We start from the raw sequence: 19,954 nt of genomic DNA on the forward strand, positions 1-19,954 counted from the left end.
CGTTCAGTAATTGAAGAGAGGGACACGTGGCACGCATCACGTGACCGAACGCTGAGGTCCAGCGTCCGGTCGATATGACCGGAGCGTCCAGTCACCCCGTGTTGTGCCCAGTGAAGGAGTATAACGGCTTTATTTCGTGGGGTCTTCTATTTAAGCCCCATGGCTGGCTCAAGCTCACTCTCTTAGCCATTTGCATTGACATAGCAACCTTGTGAGCTTAGCCAAAGCTCTCACACTCATCTCCATCATTGATTCATCATCTTTGTGAGATTGGGAGAGAATCCAAGTGCATTGCTTGAGTGTTTGCATCTAGAGGTACTTGGTGTTTGTATTTCGTTGCGGGGTTCGCTTGTTACTCTTGGTGGTTGCCACCACCTAGACAGCTTAGAGCAGCAAGGATCATCGAGCGGAGGTTGGTGATTGTCTCCGGCTCCGATCGTGGTGATTGTGAGGGGTTCTTAACCTTTCCCCGGCGGAGAGCCAAAAGGTACTCTAGTGGATTGCTCGTGGCTTGTGTGATCCTCATCTTGTGTTGGTTGTGCGGCACCCTATTGAGGGTTTGGTGTGTGATGTCAATTAGCTCGTGAACCTCCAAGTGAGTGAATCGCCACAACGAGGAGTAGCTTGCCGGCAAGCAAGTGAACCTCGGTAAAAAATCATTGTGTCATCATTCGATTCTGAGGTGATTGGTCTTCATTGTTATTTATTCTTGTGATTGATTGGCTTCTTCCTCGACATGGCGATATAAACTTCTTGCTTACTCTCTTTACTTTACCATAAACTAGTTGTCAAGCTCTTTAGTGTAGCTAGTTGTGAGAGCTTGTTAATTTGGTTAGTGTGGCTCTTTAGTTAGCTTTTGAGAGCACACTTAGTGTAGTGTGATAGCTATTGTGTGGATAGAAACTATATAAACTAGAATTATGGTAGGTGGCTTGCTTTTTAGTAGGCTAGCGCAACACTTGCTTCGCCTCATAATTGTCTAACCGGTTTGTTAAGTGTTGTTGTAGAAATTTTTAATAGGCTATTCACCCCCCTCTAGTCATTAGGACCTTTCACCGGTGGACGTGGAGTGCGGCGCGCTGGGGGACGGTGTTCGGGGGCATGACGGGGCGGTGGTGCGCCTGCGTGGGTGAGGCGAACAGATGGGGATGGTGGCGGGTCAGGCGTCGGGGTGTAAGGTCGAAATGACGACTAGAGGGGTGAATAGTATTTTCTAAATTTAATCGCAGTGGCTAACCGAAACAAATGTGGAATTAAAACAATCGGTCTAGCCAAGACTACACCCCTCTATCGAAGTTCACAAGCATCTTATAAAGATCCTAATTAGGCAACAAAGGTGCCGGGCTAGCTAGAGCTCACCTAACAAATTCTAAAAGCAAGGTCACATAAACCTATGCCACTAGTATTTCAAGCAACAAGGGAGCTCCTACACATGCTCGTAAGCAAAAGCACAAAGCCACCTAAACTCACTAGCAATGCTCAATAACAAGGCAACCAATGCCAAATTAGAGAGCACAAATACTTAGCTACACAAACTAAACAATACGACTAACAAGGTTACACAAACCAAATTAGCCATGCAAAGGAGCTATTTCTATGCTACACAAGCTAGAAGATAACTAGCAAGCTACATAAGCTAACCAATTACAAGAGCAACTACACAAGCATAATGTATATGAAAGTAATTACAAGTTTGTGTAACGAGGATGTAAACCAACGGGAATACAAGCATGGCACGATGTTTTTTTTCCCGAGGTTCACATGCTTGTCAACACACTAGTCCTCATTGAGACAAGCTCCAAGGTTGTCGCCGGTCCTCTTGCTAGTGGTGACCCGCAAAGTCACACTCTCCCACGTGGAGTCCTTACCACAAGCTCTAGCACTTGACCCGGCCAGACCACTTGTCGCCTTGTCGCCCTTCACGTCTCACTTTACTAGAGTTGCTCTTCGCGGCTCTCACGGGGTGAGCACAATGCCCCTCATAAAGCTCTTCTCCGAAGCACCGCACAAGCTTCTTGCATGCTTCGATGGAGACCACCACCAAGCCGTCTAGCAGGTGGCAACCTCCAAGAGTAACAAGCACCACCGACTTGCAACTCGATCACCTAGTGCCACTCGATGCAACCTCACGATGCAATCGCACTAGAATCGCTCACTCACTCACTCAATCGAATGATCACTATCAAGCTAGAGTGAGTTAGAGGGCTCCCAAGCACTCCACATAAGCCACCAAGGCTCTAGTGTGCTCAGCTGCCAACCCAAGGCCGAGACCCTTTCTATTTATAGCCCCCACAAAAATAGAGCCATTGTACCCCTTCACTGGGCATAGCTCGGGGTGACTAGACACTCCGGTCAGATCGACCGGACGCACCTTGCCAGCGTCTGATCAACGGATGGCTGCCATGTCATCCCTGGCTTGAAATATTGAGCGCCCGATCTCAACGGTTAAGTTATGACCGGACGCAGCACAGTGTATGATTGGACATCGGACCCCGACATCCGATTACTTCCAGTAAGGTTCCACTCGCGACCGGACGCATCAGTTTGAGCATGACCAGACGCAGGACCCCAGCGCCTGGTCACTTCCAATAAGGTTCTAGAGACGCTCAACTGTGACCGGACGTGTCTGGTCGGTCATGATCAGACGCAGCATCAACGTTCGGTCCTTCTCCTCTTCTCTGCGTTGCCACGTCAGTAGGACCGGACGCACCCACCCAGCGTCCGGTTACGAAGTGACCCAGCATCCGATCGAAGACCGATGCCTACGCCTTCACTGCTGCCACTGACCGGACGTAGGACCCCAGCGTCCGGTCACTGCATGACCAGCGTCCGATGCACTCTATGAAACCCTGTCTTTTCTGAATAGGGCGTCGGTGGCACCGTCAGACTATCCACACTAGCCACTCAACTTGCAACGCTACTCGATTCTAGCGACAATGCAAAGTTAGATCACTTAAGTGGCACTAGATAACCGATATACAAACAAGTTTGCCTCTTTTGATAGTATGACCATCTATCCTAAACCCAGTCATCAACACACCTGTTGATGCAGAAGTGGATCTACAAACACAAAGGGCTAATACCCGAATCGATATCCAAAGCGTGCCAGTCGATTTGACCTGTTAATCGACAAGGATGAAGATACGAACACTTTGGTCCTGACAACAGCGATACACCCGGAAGTCACGGCCAAGAGGTACTCACGCGGAACTCAAGAATCGCCGAAGGTCGCACTGAAGCTATGCAACTCGCCGAATCAATGAGAACTCGTAAAAAGGGAAAATATGCAAATTGACGAAATCGCCAAAAAGTAAGTAGATGCAAAATAGGAGTAAAAATTGGTTTTGATATTGATTGATATATCTATTACATTGCCCCTCAATCTATATTTATACCCTGATCTAAAGAGACATAACCAAACACAACTAGGACACCAAGTCCATATCTAAGGAAACACGCGACTCTTACATGAATCATACTCTAACAAATATAGAAAAGGAAATCAACTCCTATCTATTTCCCTGTCCGCCTCGATTACGATGGAAATCTCACTGACCTCCTTTCCATCGGCATACTTCCTGTTTCATCGGCAGTAGTCTTCAAGCCTTCCTTCATCGGCATCGACAATAACATCTCCAACCTTATTGGCAACGCTCGAGTCTAAATCAACCTCTCCATCGATCACCACCATTCATCGGCAACCATCTTTACAAGCTGATTTTCATCGGCTGTTAGTGTATACAGTAACTTTCCTCCTGCCGATTAGCCCACTTTGATCATTTTGACACGTGCAAAAAACGGTGTCAACAACACCTATGACCGGTGAAATGAAATGCCCTAGGTTATACCTTTGCCTTGCGTATTTCATTCTATCTCCTTAAATGTCGATGTAACACATGCACCAATATGATCAACAATGATATAATCCACTTCATATCATCACGTGATCATATTGGTTCATCGATCTTGACTTCACTTGCTTTTCACCATAGCCTTCGTCCATCGGCGCCAAGTCTTGCTCAAGCTTCGCCGCCACGCGGTCCATCGCTCCAAAGCCTTCGACTTGCCCTTCACGCTTGCAACCGGTCCATCAAGCCAAGTCATGTCTTGATCTTCTCCACCTTGATCACATGACTCAATGTCATGTCTTATGTGCAATGAGCTCCTTCATCATCACATGTGTGAGCTTTGCAACATCTCTAAGCCATTTTCACCTTCATGGCATATGTTGCTCACACACATGTACATGTGGACTAATCACCTGTGTATCTCACATAAATATAATTAGTCCATCTAGGTTGTCACTCAATTACCAAAACTATACAAGGACTTTTCACGGGGCAGGCGTCCGATGAAATTCATCCCCATCGGATGTCTGTGTGCTAGCATTTCCCAGTGGGTTGAGTGCCCGTTATCTCTCCCCTTTCCTAAGCTTTGGCTGTGTACAGTTGTAATTTTCTTTTGGCTCCAATGCAAGTGCATATGTACGTGTGGCATGACGTGTTGATTAAAAAAACTTATTTCAATTTCAAAACAAATACTTTCTTTCATAAGGGAGCAATAACAGCGATTGATTATCGCCCCATTCGCTTAGCTTATAAGCTGTACTTTTTCAGCCAACGAACAATATTTTTCTTTCACAACAAATCAGCCAACGGTACTTTTAGCCATGGCTTATTAGCCAAGCGAACATGACATATGTAGGGTAGGAGTATCACTCCTGGTTATTCCACGTATTCATGTACACGTACACCTCCACTCGTACCGTAGATATGTTTAATTATTTTTATTGGTCCATTAATATATAAACTTCATATAGAGTGGCATTGCAAAATTCTGTCGTGAAAGTTACTTCCACATAACATAACTACTATTTTTAGAAAAAATCATGTATTTCTATATAGTTATTCTAGTCAACCATGAATGCTGATGTTTTTATCGTTGTTCGTCTAAATGGTAACTGTAGTGATTCTGTTTAAATTGCCATCTAAATAATGGTAAGGCCCTGTTTGGATTTTTTTGGAGTTTTTGAAAGTATACCATGGTTTTATGAAATATTTTGGTTTTAGAGTGCCAAGTGTTTGGATGCAACAGATTTTATGGTTTTGAATACCATGATATTATTAAAACTGTAGTCCCTTTGGAGTTTTACAAATTAAACTCACTATAGATCTCTTTTTCTAAACCATGGTTTTGCACATCAAAGAATTCAAAAACTGCAATTTCTCGACACCATGATTTCTTAATACTACAACATCATAAACGGTAATGTTACAGACTGTTTGGTGTTTAGCATTTAGGAAACTACCGGTTCCAATAGACTTACATACTACTCCCTCTGTCTCCAAATAAATCAATTTCTAGAATTCGTGCAAGCTAAACTATTTTAAGTTTGACTAACTTTATAGAAACGAGTAATAACATCTTTGATATAAAATGAGCACATTATGAAAATATGTTCTATGATATATCTAATGATACTAATTTGATGTCATAAATCTTGACATTTTTTGTTTCTAGAAATTTGGTCAAACTTTAAAAGTTTGACTTAAGATAACTCTAAGAATCTATTTATTCAAGGACAGAGTGAGTATTACATTTATGATTACAAAGGTAAGAGAAAAACATGTTTTAAAGGAGAAAGCTAGGATGTTTAGTTTTGGAAGCTCAAAGCAAAAACTCGTAGCATTATTACTGTCTTTGCATTGAAAGCTAGAGTATGTAGGCACTCTTGAAGGTTTTGGAATTTGGAATTCGCATTTGAAAGTTGTGTTTGCAAAGGCAGTATTATTCAATCACGAGCATCATCGTCTCAAGGACCAATAATATGACAATTAGTTATTCAGCTTTGCTCCTATGCCAGAGGTTACAAAGTACACACATGTTTTTTGAGAACGTGCTGATCACATGCTTTTTTTATTAACACGAGGAGAGAGATAGTGTTACAAACTGACCGGAAGAAAAAGGTCACGTTCTTCTTCTTCCTTCAATTACTTCGTCCCAATCAAGCAGTAAAGCTTGCACTTGGCACCGTAGTAGTAGGAAGCTTGCAGCTGAAGTATGTACACACACACTACACAGCCTGACGCATCCATGGATGCACTGCTTATGCTGTACACTAGTCACACAGAACCAGAAGCAGCAAGTAGCGTAGTGTCTGCATGTGACTGTAACACCCGCCAAGTCACTGCACCGCACCGACGTGTGACACTGACACGACACCAGGTGGCATGCAGGGGACAGGGTCACCTCCCTCCCAGATCAGAGATCACAGGAAACACCACCGGCGGCATCATCACATGATCGAGCAGCCGCTGGGGTCGCTGGCGTACTCGTGGTGCACCACCGTGTGCGTGTTGGCGGCCGCCGGGTGGTTGAAGTAGTCGTGCTGCTGGTACTGCGCCGGGTATCCCCCGCCGTGGTAGAGCGGCGGCGCCGGCGCGTACGCGGACCCGCCGGCGTAGTAGTGGTCCATGCCGCCGCCGTAGTAGTGGTCGCGCGCACCCGAGTGGTGGTGATGCTTGTAGGGGCTCGGGCTCGCGTGGTAGCGGTACGCGTGTTCGGCGGCGATGACGCGGCCGCCGACGAGGTCGTCCGCGACGGCGGCGGCGTCGACGGTCCGCAGCTCCACCACCTCGGCGTGGCCCACCTTGCGGCGCAGCTTCTTGGTGATGCGGTCCGAGTCGATGCCGACGCCGATCACCAGCAGCAGGTTCCTGTCCTCGCCGGCGATCGTCACCGACTCCACCCCTGCTCGACCCACCGATCAAAATCTGATATCATCTTTTTTTTTCTAAAAAAAAACAAAAGGGGCCTAGGCCTAGGTGATTAAGACGGAAGCGATCAAAATCTGTTTACCTGAGATTGCAGCGGCCACCTTGATAGCTTTGCTGTGGCCCTTCTCAGAGCCCGTCTGCACCCTTATGACCATCTCCTTCTGCAAATAAAGAGGTTTCCAACGATCAGTGGTTTTGAAGTCATGAAAAAGAAGCAGAACAACTTCACTAGTGGTTATTATCACAACACATGAAGTACGAGACCGGAACTAGCTATCAGGGATTTCTTACCCTCATTTCTCCTGACAAACGTATGTACGACTCAGGCGAGGAAACAAGCAAGCAAAGAGCCAAACACACTGCTCTTTCTGCAAGCTTGAGCAGGAGGCTCTCTGCCTTGGCTCTGACAGTAGTAGTGTGCACACTACCGCTGCTTCCTTTTTATAAACACGGGCGCAATTAGCAGAGACACCAGTTACAGCCAGTGGACTCGGTTAAATTAGTAACAAGCCAAGTCGTCGCACTTAGCCACGTACTGAAGGATTTCCCATTCCTATAGGGCCTGCAGAGAGCACAGCAGACAGTGACACAAAGACTTGACTAGGAAGACTTGGCTCGACAAGCTTCAAGTTAACCATAAGAGCAGGTATTGGATGCCACTTGCTTAATTATTATGGCGACGCCGACGCGTGATTTAAGGCTGGGATTTCCACGGGAGAATGGGCTGGAAATTCCCGTTGCGGCCGGTGCAGCGGGCGACTTTGCGGGGTTAGAATAGTAGTACTCTGTACTGCCTGCCGCTGTCGTCCGGCGGTTACACTACTGAATTACTACTGATGATGTACAAGTGAGGGCAGTAAGTGTGGGTAATTCGGGGAGCAGATGCAGATGGCGTGAAGAGGTTGCTTCTCTAATCTCTATTGGAGGAGGTCGCAACTTGCAAGTGGCTGCCGTTGGGTCGACAGATCAGCCGCGCAAACTACCACTTGTGACAAGTCGACAGCATCCCTGGTTTCTACTCCCTCCATTCTAATTTATAAGTTATTCTAAGCATCTCAAGTTTGACCAAAATTATAGCAAGAATTACAAAGATTTATGACATTAAATAAATATACTCAAGCAGTTAATGGACTCGCTGAATTCCGAGATAGGATTACTACTAATAAGGTCCTTTTTGACAGGGCTTGGAGTTCTAAAAAAACGTACAAATCAGAAAAAAGCCACGTTTTGATAATTTCAGCTTCTACCTCCAAAAACAGCTTTGTTGCAGCGGCTGTGCTTTTTTGCTCTCAGCAAAACATTGTAGGCTGCAGCAACAACGGCTTCTTCTTGCTGCCGAACACAACTCTTGTTTTTTTCGCTTCAGAAGCTGTTCACATGCGTGCTTGTTTGGTAAGACTTTTAATTAAGCCGGTGAAGAAGACCATATAAGAGACATGCCAAAGAAGACCTAAACAATGGATCATCGAAATTCAGAAGGAAGATGATGCTAAGATTTCTGGAGCGTTTGGTTCTCATTTCGGATGAGGTGATGCATCATGAATTTATCTCTCAAAATTAATGAAATGACTTATTTTCCATACTAACACTAACTACTAGCATGTGAGGAATAAGTTGGTGATGTGGATCAACTCATCCATTCGATAAACCAAACAAAAAACTAAAGAGTGAGATGATGGACTATTTGGCTCCACAAACCAAATATTACCCCTTTGTGACTATTGTGTCGTCCTCATAAAATGGTGAGCATAGCCTCAACGTGTCCTGAAATGTATTTCATGGATTAAAGACCAAATTCAAGCCTTCAGTTTCGTAGTTGAAATTCAAATTTTGTTTATTTTTTGATATCCAAAATTCATAGTTCCCTTTTTTAGAAGATTTTTTTTCACAACTGCTTAGGAGGCGGTTATAGTCCAACCAATATCTGAAAAACGAACCAAAGGAGGCAAAGCCTAGCCCAAATTCATGAGTTTTTCTTTTTTGAGTGGAGCCCAAATTCATGAGTGAAGTTCCGTATTCCAACATTATATGGGCCAAAAGCCCATCTGGTCAGTACCCTAGCGCTGGAGAAGGCTTTTTGAGTTTATGAAAAAGTGGGCCGAAATTAAAACAACAAAAACATAGGGCCATAAATGGACAACCCTAAAAAAGCTAAATGGACGATTAAAAAAAAGCTAAATGGACGAATTCCACCAAAACTAAGTTCAATCAAACAACATGCAATGCTTAACACCAACTTAGAACCACTAAGGTCTGTTTGGTTTCATGGGATTAATTCATGGATGAAAGATGATGGCCCATATTTTGAAAGCGTTTGGTTTATGGGCAAGTTGGACGGGACGACCACCAAAAGGAAAATATTCTCCGTATCATGGAATACATCATGATTTATGTTAAAATATATGTTAATATTTATTCATGATTATTTCATAGGTTGCGATATGTAATACTAAAATTAAGAATTTAGATATATAAATTTAAGGGATTACTTAAATTATTTATCATAATGGCATGGTGGTAGTTCAGATGCAAATTTAGGGGCTACTTTATATTATGTTTTATAATGGAGTGATTAATTTAGATATAAATTAGGGGGCTCATTTATATTAATTTTTTTATAATGACAAATATGATTTTTTTAGAAAATAAAATAGATCTTGTAGCTATTATTATCAATGGTGAATCGGTGATTACAACTTACCGAACTAATATCTAGTTTTTTTTATTTCTTTGAGAATTTTTAGGATATACCTTTTTCTACTATTTTTATGAAGATTATCATGGAAACTTTGTTGGAGTCTTTAATTAGTAATATTAAGATAGCGTTGAAGAGTAAATTGATCTCACACTCCAAGTCTCCAAGAGCCTCTCTATATCATTCTTAATTGCTAGGAATAAAGATTTTGATGAAAAAAAACTAGAGAGTGAATTTAGAAAACGAGAATAACTCTGTAGAGTGCAAACAAGATATAGAAAAACTAGAGTTAAAAGATATAAAAAGCGATTTTATACAAAAAGCTCTCTAAATGATGATTTAGAGACTGAATTTAGAAAACCTCTTGGAGATGCTCGGGTTGTGCCTTTGTTGTTTCAAGTGAACAAGTATTATGATGATTATGATAAAAAATAATTAGAAATTACAAAGTTTTTTTTGTACAAAAGAAAGAACAAGATTACAAAACACTCTAGCCAATGCTCCATTGCTGACAAGAATGTCCTGAAATATCAGAATGTCAAGCAAACCAAGTTGATTGACCAGGTAGACTTTTTCTCCCTCTAGGTCGAAGAGATCGAAACTATCACTCGATTGATCCGTGCCCTACATGATGGCGCACCACGGATCCTCGTCGGCGCAAGGGTCTTCGACGGGGTAGCAGTGGCCGTTGTACGGGTGGACGACGCCCGGCCCCTCTGGGCAGTAGTAGCCGGAATGGTAGTGGTACCACTGCGGCGGCCACCCGGCCACGGGATTAGGATCGGTACTGCTGGCGGCCGTCTCGGCCGCTGGCTTCGTCGCCGCCTCCTCGTCGACGACCGCCTCCACCTTCACGATGTCCGCCCTGCCCACCTTCACCTTCTTCCGCAGGCAGCTCGTCAGGCTGGTGGCGTCGACACCGTCGCCGACCACCACGAGCTGGTCCTGCTCCTCCCCCTCGATCCCCACGGATTGCACTCCTGCAACCACGTACCCCGGCACAGTACATATCGATACGATCAGTTGCTCTGCAGTACTTGTCCTCAGGCATGACGAGCCAGTCGGTCAGATTGAGATACTCAGATGGGTCACTTGCAGGAGACTGTATAACCACTACTCCAGTAGGCCGTGCTTACCATATGTCGAGCCAGCTAGAGCCAGAGCATTTTTTGGGCACTTGTCACAGGTCATCTGCACCTTGATCACAATTCTTTGCTGAAAAAAGGAAAAATTGCGCAAGAATGTGTTTCAGTTGGAGGCACAAAAAAGGAGTTCCCGGCAGAAAAAAATTGTTACCTTCATATTATTGTTACTCTGTTGACTGTTGCTGATTTCCAATGTGAGTTTGTCTGTGGTCTGACAACTCGGAAACTTGAAGGAGCTCAGAGTTTGTTGTGGGAAGAGAGGACCCCTTATCCAACTTATATACAACTAGGATTAGGACAGCTACCGTAGGCCCGAGGAATGTACTTTACGTCCCCACTAAGAGTAATACCCAGTGCTAAGAAGATTCCAGGCAATTTAATTTGTCTACTAGAAGACATCAACCAAATTAAACAACCGATTAGTCTTTCTATACATGCCGTGGTGCTAAGCTTAGTTTAAAAATTGACGTTGAGGAACTCTTTCTTGGTCACTGCACTTTTCTGAAAGCGTGTTTGATTACTTTCAATGGAATAGTAGGGCTGATCGTTGATTCTTTGGTTTTCAATGAGGTGTATGTTGTGGAATTTGGTGCATGTAGGTGTGTTTAAATAAACCTTGGCGCTTGACTACGACTTGAATATTTGACATGTTAGCTGAGATATTATAATTGTAGGTGTGGAGCTTCAGAAACAGAAAGAAAGAAACAGGTGGTACCGTAGGCTAGACACTGGATTCTTGACAGTTAATTTGTCATGACGTTATTGGAATTATGTTGTTTTAACTGCAATATCTAGTACAGCACGGTACTAAAGCAACACTGATTGTGCATGAGGATTTCTTTCAAATAAAATTTGTAGCTGAGGTCGTTTCAGTATTCGATCTCTCGGTCTCCGCCAGAGCAACCCATTGTTCACCAGAGATCCTATTCATTCGTGAGCACATAGGAAGTTGGCAACAAGGAACTTACGAGGAAAGAAGAACTTAAAGCAAAGTGAAGAATTATTACCTTTTTACACGTACTCATGGAGCAATTAGACGCGCCTTCTTTTTCCCCATGAAACCAAATCTACAGCACTGAGCTCTTCATTATTAGTGCGCTAAGCACGCTTTCTGTTAGCGCTTAGGTGCCGTGAAATGTACAAAGTTACTTTCAAAAGCTGCACTGCACAATCTGAACATGTTAACCGAGGTATAAACCCGTTCGTTCCAAAGCAATCCTTACGTACATTGAATTCCACTTGCAATGTTAATTAAATTACTTGACCGTGAATTAGTCTTGCTCGTTTCATTCTGTCTTGAAGTAGATATGTATGATGGTGATTTGGTCAACACCCGATCCTCAAAAGGCACATGACCCTGAGCTCCTGAGCTTATACGACCATTTTGTAATAATGGTTGAAATTTCTATTGAGCTGTATCTTTCAATCTAGGAGTATTTGGCAACCACACGTTGCTTCGGTCAGTCTTATTAGAAAGTAGGACGATTGCGAAGTGAAACATTTCACTATAATATATGGGAAGAAGTTGTTGTTTCAGAGAAAACAGAAAAGGAACTGTGTGTACATCTGATTTCGGTTTTAGATATTTGGTAATAAAAGAAATGGAAGGAGGGCAGTTAGTTACTAAGAACAATTTTAATATTTCTTTTTCTTACGCCTCCAGAAACTCCAAACGTCTCCATCGCTGTTCAGTTTCGTGAAACATTCACGGAACCCTTGTCTTCAGCCAAACACAAAGCAACGAGGGAGCTCTTCCCCTCCAAGCGTCGGGACTGTCCGAGGGCAGGTCCTAACTGAAGCACTCAAGTGTGCCAAGTCGCAGGCCACTGCCTTCTAGCCAGAGCAAGATCCTCGGTCGCAAAATTAATTTCTTAGTTAGTCACAAACGGCGTGCGTTCCATCATCTAGCGGTGCTTTTTGTTCATGTTCTACCCCATTACTAATGTCATCTCGTTGTGACGTGATGTTGGGCGTGTATGTTTTCTAACTTCTTAATGAAACACATGCTAAGCACGTTTTCGAAAAAAATATTTTTTTCTTAAAACGTTCAGACATATTCTACTAAAATCATTTGCAAATGGAACATTCAAAGAAAATCTAGGAAGTATCCCCAAAGAGAATAAGTCATGTGAAAAAGTAGCATGTAGCAATCTTACTATTACTAACTAGAGGCTCCCAATAATGTCTTCATGTTAATCCTCATGAGGCATGCTCGAAAAATAAATAAATTGCAAGAAATTCTAATAAAAAACAATTCTTAGACTTAATCAATATTGATGATAATAAATATATTTTGTTTTTAAAAGGTCACCCCATTTCCATTATAAAGAAACACAAAATAGCCTCTAAAATTGCATATAAATTATCCGCCAATGCCATTATGAAACATATTTTTTTAGAAAAAGAAATATATTAATATCCCAGCTTCCAATGCATATGGTTGTTCCTTATGAAACATAATCTAAAATAACCTCTAAAATTTGCATCTAGATTACCCAACTTCTCATTATGATAGATAATCTAAGTAAGTGTATCTCCAAGAGTTCCTAGAATACTTTCCCAATACCTGATTTTTTTGGAAAGATTTGAAATAAACACATCTCCAACTATTCCTAATCTCACCTCCCAGTCTTTTAGCACTTGCAAAACCCACCCTCCAGCGCGTAAAGATACGCGTGACTGCGCGTCTGTGTATCCTCCTCCCACGCGGTTTCGCGATCTATTGGAGCGAAGACGATGGCGGTGGACGCACTACGGCCGCCCCTGCCTGGCCGCCAGGTGAAGCGGTGTGGCGCCGTGCCCGTGCTCGTCCCTCACGTTCACGAACCGCGTGAAGCCCCTGCAAGCAAGCAAGCTGGCGGCCATGTCGATCTGTCCTGTCACTAGATTACCATGAGTCGGCCACCGGTGTGGTCTTGGCAGCAGAGAGGATGACTTGGAGGCAGTGGACATGGCCATAGTATAGTAGGCCGCGTGGTGGAGGCATGTCCGCGCGTCTAGCAGCCTGAGCATGCAATCCGTCCTGCCGTGCATGGCCGCCAGCATCAACGGGGTCTGCCTCTCTGACCGCAGGTGGCCCTGCTGGCTGCTCTAGTAACTGGGAACAGGCACAAGGCAGCAAGGCGACGATCGACAAGGGCACCATGTACGTGCTGGTTCTCAGGAAGAAGATGATCGTATTTACAAAAATATCATTGAATGATTGGAATATGTTTTTATGAGTAAATTATTAGAAACTCTTGAAGATGGCCTTATTTATTCCTTCAAAACTTTTTTAGGAGTTGAAAAACATCACGTTTTTAGGAAGAAAAAAATAGAGTACCCTTAGAGATGCTCTAACTCTCATAAAGTTGCATCTATGAGTAAACTAAAAGATCCCCTGTACATCTCAAATGCCAATGTATATATATGCTATTATGAAAATTATTTAAATGACAATAATTATGCCAAGGTATATTTCTATGTCCCACTTCTATTACTTTTAGTATTTAAAAAACTAATTTAAATGAAACATATACATGATGTGCCATCATGTAGATTAAGTATGTGTCAGGGTTATAACCCCGGGTATCTAAGGCATCGATTAGTTAGGACGAGTGGCCCACGATACATCAGCTAGCGAAGGTTCGAACGATCGAGGTCCAGCTGAGCCAAGTGAACTAGGCTGGACGCCAAGGCTAGGGTCAGCCACGACCCCTCCCTTCTGACCTAGCCGCACGACGCACAAGAGACACATGACCTCTCCACCGTCATGACCCCTAGGAGGAACGGAGAGAGGTCGAGCCTAGCCAAGCACGCCCGCTCTGACAAGAACAGACATGCTACACTGACCCCACAAGGACCGATGTGACAGCGGTCACTTTGGTCCGGTCAGACGTCATCCCTATGCCACGCAGCTCAGACAAGACAACACCACCCAACGGTGACAGCCGGTATGGTGCCCACCGTCTAGATACGGCCTGACAAGACGCATGTACGCTTCTACCCACTACGGATGGGATCCACGACGGAGGCTTTGACTTGGAGGTCATCCAGACTGGTGGGAGCCATGACCCCGAGCTCAGGATCGTGGCCACCTACTCCTCAAGATAACCAGGTGATCGATGACCTGGGGACGGTCACCAACTCCGGTATGATGCCCTCGGGAAATCCAGAGACGATGAGGAAGACCACGACGAAGGCCACATTGCGAAGGACAGCTGGCGAACCACCACTGTGTCTACAATGCCGACGTGGGCGCAAGACCATGACGACAACCACGTCCAGACGTGCACCACAAGACGGCGTAGCTTGTAAGCCAAGTTAGCTAGGCCTCTTCCTCAGGCTCACGACTCTTGGTCGAAAGAACCTTCTTTGTAATGCTCTAGCCTCGGACTTTATATGAGGACAGCCAGGGCATCCTTCCCATCATCTTGAAGACATTCTCTCATTCATTCTTCAACCTCCGGACTCCTGAAGCTTCCCTTCAGGCAGTTCTAACTCTGGCTCTTCTACCTCTTTCACCATTCTTACACCCCATTGTAAGAACTTCAGAGCATTCAAGCGAGGAACACGCACATGGTCATCTATGAAACTGGACGTAGGGCTCCGACCTGAACTTTGAGACCTACCTCATGATCCGAATTGAATAGTGGCGGTCCATTAGGGCACTGTAGCTACGAGAAGGCACTGTAGGCGTGAGCACTGTAGCTCTGAGCTGGACCAGGCCGCAATTGGGTTAATGTAGCTTGGACACTGTGCATGGCTACTGTAGCATCATGGAGCAATGTTCACCCGAGGTTTAGTACCATACGGGGAATTGAGGGACGGCTAGACCAGCTTAAATAGCGAAGGCCAAGGACGCGCAGTAACCTTCGGTTAACTATTTTACGCGAAACGAGGACGAAAGCACAAGCGGGTTGCTATGTAGATGGGGCCCACCCCTTGGTAGAGTGGGCCTGTGCCGTGTGCCGGGCTTGGGGTGTTCTTTTGGATGCTACCATAGTCTTTCTAGAGCAGCACGGTAATCGTATAAATTTACTAGTCCGGTTTATAAAATACTAACAATATTTATATACATTTTATATAAAACCCACATATATATATATATAATTGTATTAATATCCATGACAATATTTTATGTAATTTATTGATCGGAAAAAACTATACAATATACATTGAAGAGTTAAATGCACCGGACATCCATTAACTTGTGAGGAGATTTCAGTTAGGTCCATCAATTTTTAAAGTAGGTTTTTAGATTCATCAACTTTATACGTCGTATCACTTAGGTTCATATCCCTCCACATGGGCTTCTTATGCTAATGTGGCCTGTTGGCTTGTCCATCTGAAGCAACTACTGACCCTCGCACGAGCAGACCCACCGTGGCCACACGGTCGTGTGAGCAGGCGCCGCCGCCGTTGACGGGGATCCGCGGCTTGCTCGAGGCGTATAGCTTTGCGTACGACCCTGTGACGGAGCGACACAGGGTCGTGCGCGTGCTGTGCTACCTCGATCGGACTAGCGGCTTCAACGTGCTGCAAGTGTTCACGTTGGGGGACACAGTGGGGTGGTAGGACGTCCCGGTCCCCGGTGGGAGCTGCCGCGTGGACGCCGGGCTCATCAGCATCGGCGGTGTCACGCACTGGGTCACTAGGGACATGGAGTGTGTCGAGGAAGAGCGCAGCGGCGGCGCCGCCTACTCGCGTGCCCGTGTGGCCGCACCGGCAGCCGCCTGCTCTCGCGCCCGTGCGGCAACAGCAGCGGCTCGCCCGCGTGGCTGGCCGCAACGCCTACTCGTGCGCTCGCTGCGGCGGCGGCAGCACCTGCTTGCACGCCCACAACGTGTTTGACGAAATGAAGGGTCAATAGTTGCTTCGGATAGACAAGTCAGTGGGCCATGTCAGCATGATAAGCCCACGTGGAGGGATATGGACCTAAGTGATACGACATACAAAGTTTATGATAAAAAAAACCACTTTAAAAGTTGATGGACCTAACTGAAACCTCCTCACAATTTAATGGATCTCCTGTGCGTTTAACTCTACATTGAATTAGAACATGAATGACATATCTATATTCATAGTATAATTATAAGCACACTACTTTAATATAAAAAATATTATTAAATATGAAATTGTTTTATAAGAAAATGCAACAATCTTAAGCATGGAGGAGGTTAGTGCAAACTTAAGGTGGGTATTATCTCCGTTGGTTTTTAAGATTTCATTGCATTTAACAATAACTATTAGCCTTAGATATTAATATCATAATAATTAGTGGTCTCTAGCCTAAATTCTTATTTTAATAAAATATAGGAGAGTTGTGAATAAAAGTTACAATAAATATAATAAGATTTTCAACTTAACTTGAGGATAAAAGTTTGTTACAACTAATAAGATCAAAATTTGAAAGATAAATTTTAGATTTACGATTTTATGAGACACTGGTTGTAACAAGGAGCACCATAAGACACATGGAGGTATTTGTAGAGAAGGAAAAACTATAGATATAGATGGAAATAATATACAGAGTAATTGCTAATTTAATTACAACCTGATATATAGATTATAGAGTATCGATATGTATATTGTGTTAGAAAATGAACAGACACTACGTAAAAAACGATTTTTAGCAACGGTTCGATTTTTTTAGGAGCGGCTGGTGATGGAGCCGCCCCTACAGTGGTGTGCTCGGGTGCCCAGACACCAGCTGCCCTACAAATGGAACAGCAGGGGCGGCTGGTGTTACGAGCTGCCCCTACAAATAGGGTCTGATTTGTAAGGGCGGCTCAATCACCAGCCGCCCCTGGAAATGCTATTTGTAGGGGCGGCTGGTGATTGAGGCGCCCCTACAAATGGCCCCATATTTATAGCTCCGATTTGTTGAGGCGGCTCAATCACTAGCCGCCCCTATAAATGCCCCTCATATAAAACAGATGCAGCACCTTCTTCCTCCTTGGGTCACTCACTCCAACCCGTGAAAGAAAGGTGGGGAGGCCTTGTGCACCTCCTAAAAATTGCTCTACTAAGGGGGAAAGGTTTTGGTCTCAAATCCTTTGATGGAGAGGTATTAGAAGGTTAGAAAATGTTGTTCCATACTTTTTTTTGAAGTTTTAATGGTTGGTTAGTGAGTAATTAGGTTTTGTTTTTCTCTTCCTTCTATGGTGCTTGAGCTACTTATGAAGCAAATTAGACTCAAGTTTTAAATGTACTAGGGTAAATTAGGGAGGGGAACAAGATCATACCCTTATTTGGTCCATGTTTCTTGATTTTAGTGAACAATTAGTTAGTTTTATGGATGTTTCATGTGCATGTGGATCTAGATCTAGGGTTTGGTTTTTTATTAATTTTGTTTTTATAAATTTATGTTTGATGAAATTAGACTAGGGTTTGTATGAAAGATATTGGGTAAAGTATAATTGGTTCTAATTGTTGTCTTTGAAAATGTTTATTATAATCAATAATTATGTATTTTAATTATTTATGGATAAATGGTCCATTAATTAATTTTCCTTTACCATGGTGTGTTTGTATGCTTCATGTAATTATATTAGATTTATATTCATATATATCTGAAGTATATACAATTATTCTCAAGTAATTATTAATTTGTTTTATTTCTATATATTTCTGAATAAGTAGTCCTTTAATGTTTGTTTTGTTGTTGTTGTAAAAGATGGAGTACAGGAACTCTTGGATGTATGGTTCGTTAAGGTTCAAGGCAGGTTTTCGTCAAGAGGTGGATAAATTTATTAAAGCCGCAATGAAGCATGCAACGACATTAAAAGAGAATAAGGATACAATTATTTGCCCATGTAAAGATTACAAGAACTGTATGGCATGGATAGATGTGACTATCATCAGATCACATTTGATTATGTGAGGATTTGTTGAGGACTACACAGTGTAGATTCATCATGGTGAAACGGTTATTGTTAACGATGAGGATGAGGAGGAATACGACGACGAAACCATATAATCCCTGTCCCAATATTCAGCAGAGCTTGATGCACGAATGGATTTCGAGTTTGGCAATGAACAAGGTGGTGATGCTGGTGGTTGGGATGGTAACGACGAAGGTGGTGCCAATAATGATGGTGGAGCACATGTTGGGGATGAAGATGATTTGGAGGACATGATTTAAGCCCTTGGACCAGAGATTTTACTAAATAGCCCAAAAGGTCTAGAAAATTTGGAAAGGGTGACAAAAGCATCGAAGGAGACTGTGTATGGTATTGAAAAGGGTTATCCGACACATTGAACATTGCTACGTTTTGTGCTTGAGCTGCTCATTCTGAAGGCTAAGTATGGCTGGTCAGACTGTAGTTTCAATGATCTATTGCATCTCCTGTCATGGGTGCTGCCACAACCAAACTCAGTTCCCACCAACACATACCAAGCGAAGAAGGTCATAAGTCCATTGACAATGGGGGTTGAAAAAAATCCATGCATGCCCCAACCACTGTATACTTTTTCGTGGCGAAACGTTCAAGTCACTGGATAAATGTCCCTGGTGTGGGGCCAGCCGGTACAAGAACAATGACCTTTACGGTGGGGACGAAGCCTCCACGGGGAAAAAGAGGAATAAGAAGGGTATAAAAAAGGTGGTACAAGAATCTCAGCCCCTAGAGGATACTCCATTAGGTAATGATGCAAAGCAGAGAAGAATTCCTGCCTTGATAACGTGGTACCTGCCAGTGACCGACCGCTTGAGACGTATCTTCCTAAACCCTAAAGAAGCCGCACTCATGACATGGTGGGATGATGAGCGCAAGGTGGATGATGATAAGATTGCACACCCGGCTGATTGTAGTCAGTGGCAAAGGTTTGATGAGAAGCACAAAGAATTCAGCGATGACCCAAGGAATGTATGGTTTGGCTTGAGCACCGATGGAATGAATCCCTTCAATGAGAGGATGAGCGACCACAACATATGGCCAGTGATCTTGACCATGTACAACATCCCAACATGGTTGTGTCAGAAGAGAAAGTACTTTCTCCTCACTATTCTTATTTCTGGCCCTAAACAACCAGGCATTGATATAGACGTGTTCCTCGAGCCTTTGATGCAAGAAATAGAGAGGCTATGGAGGCATGGGGAGCAGATGTACGATGCGTTCCGAAATGAGGACTTCATATGTAGAGCAATAATATTTGTTACTACCAATGATTATCCCACGCTGTTTGCTTTGTCTGGATAGATCAAAGGGAAGACGGGATGCTTGGTTTGCTTGGATGGTACTACATGGGTGTACCTAGATGCATCCAAGAAGATAGTTTATCTAAGGAACCGACGCTTCTTAAAGACAAGTCACAAGTACCACAATAAATTATTCTTTAGATTTTATGACAACGCC

The 19,954-nt window shown here is 43.7% G+C and overlaps 2 protein-coding genes across 2 annotated transcripts; both read right to left on the bottom strand.

Moving 5' to 3' along the window:
• Nucleotides 1–5,858: 5,858 nt before the first annotated feature.
• LOC136493474 (heavy metal-associated isoprenylated plant protein 47-like) lies at nucleotides 5,859–7,228 on the bottom strand. Its single transcript, XM_066489562.1, has 3 exons — nucleotides 7,068–7,228; nucleotides 6,859–6,937; nucleotides 5,859–6,750 (listed from the first exon to the last, which is right to left on the bottom strand). The coding sequence occupies exons 1-3, from the start codon at nucleotides 7,071–7,073 to the stop codon at nucleotides 6,296–6,298; spliced, it is 540 nt and encodes a 179-aa protein (XP_066345659.1). The 5' UTR covers nucleotides 7,074–7,228; the 3' UTR covers nucleotides 5,859–6,295.
• A 2,867-nt stretch (nucleotides 7,229–10,095) lies between these two features.
• On the bottom strand, nucleotides 10,096–12,298 carry LOC136491959 (heavy metal-associated isoprenylated plant protein 46-like). Its single transcript, XM_066488146.1, has 3 exons — nucleotides 12,272–12,298; nucleotides 10,608–10,686; nucleotides 10,096–10,451 (listed from the first exon to the last, which is right to left on the bottom strand). Exons 1-3 carry the CDS (start codon nucleotides 12,296–12,298, stop codon nucleotides 10,096–10,098), a joined length of 462 nt encoding a protein of 153 aa, XP_066344243.1.
• Nucleotides 12,299–19,954: the final 7,656 nt, after the last annotated feature.

Source organism: Miscanthus floridulus, chromosome 11, assembly GCF_019320115.1.
Source record: "Miscanthus floridulus cultivar M001 chromosome 11, ASM1932011v1, whole genome shotgun sequence".
Lineage (NCBI taxonomy): Eukaryota > Viridiplantae > Streptophyta > Magnoliopsida > Poales > Poaceae > Miscanthus > Miscanthus floridulus.

Coding starts and splice junctions, on each gene's coding strand:
- LOC136493474 (XM_066489562.1), bottom strand. Junction 6,751..6,858: donor GGTGGCCGCTGCAATCTCAG/GTAAACAGATTT, acceptor TGGGTCGAGCAG/GGGTGGAGTCGGTGACGATC.
- LOC136491959 (XM_066488146.1), bottom strand. CDS start 12,298: ATGGAGACGTTTGGAGTTTCTGGAGGC. Junction 10,687..12,271: donor CGTTTGGAGTTTCTGGAGGC/GTAAGAAAAAGA, acceptor TCCTTTTTTCAG/CAAAGAATTGTGATCAAGGT. Junction 10,452..10,607: donor TCTAGCTGGCTCGACATATG/GTAAGCACGGCC, acceptor ACGTGGTTGCAG/GAGTGCAATCCGTGGGGATC.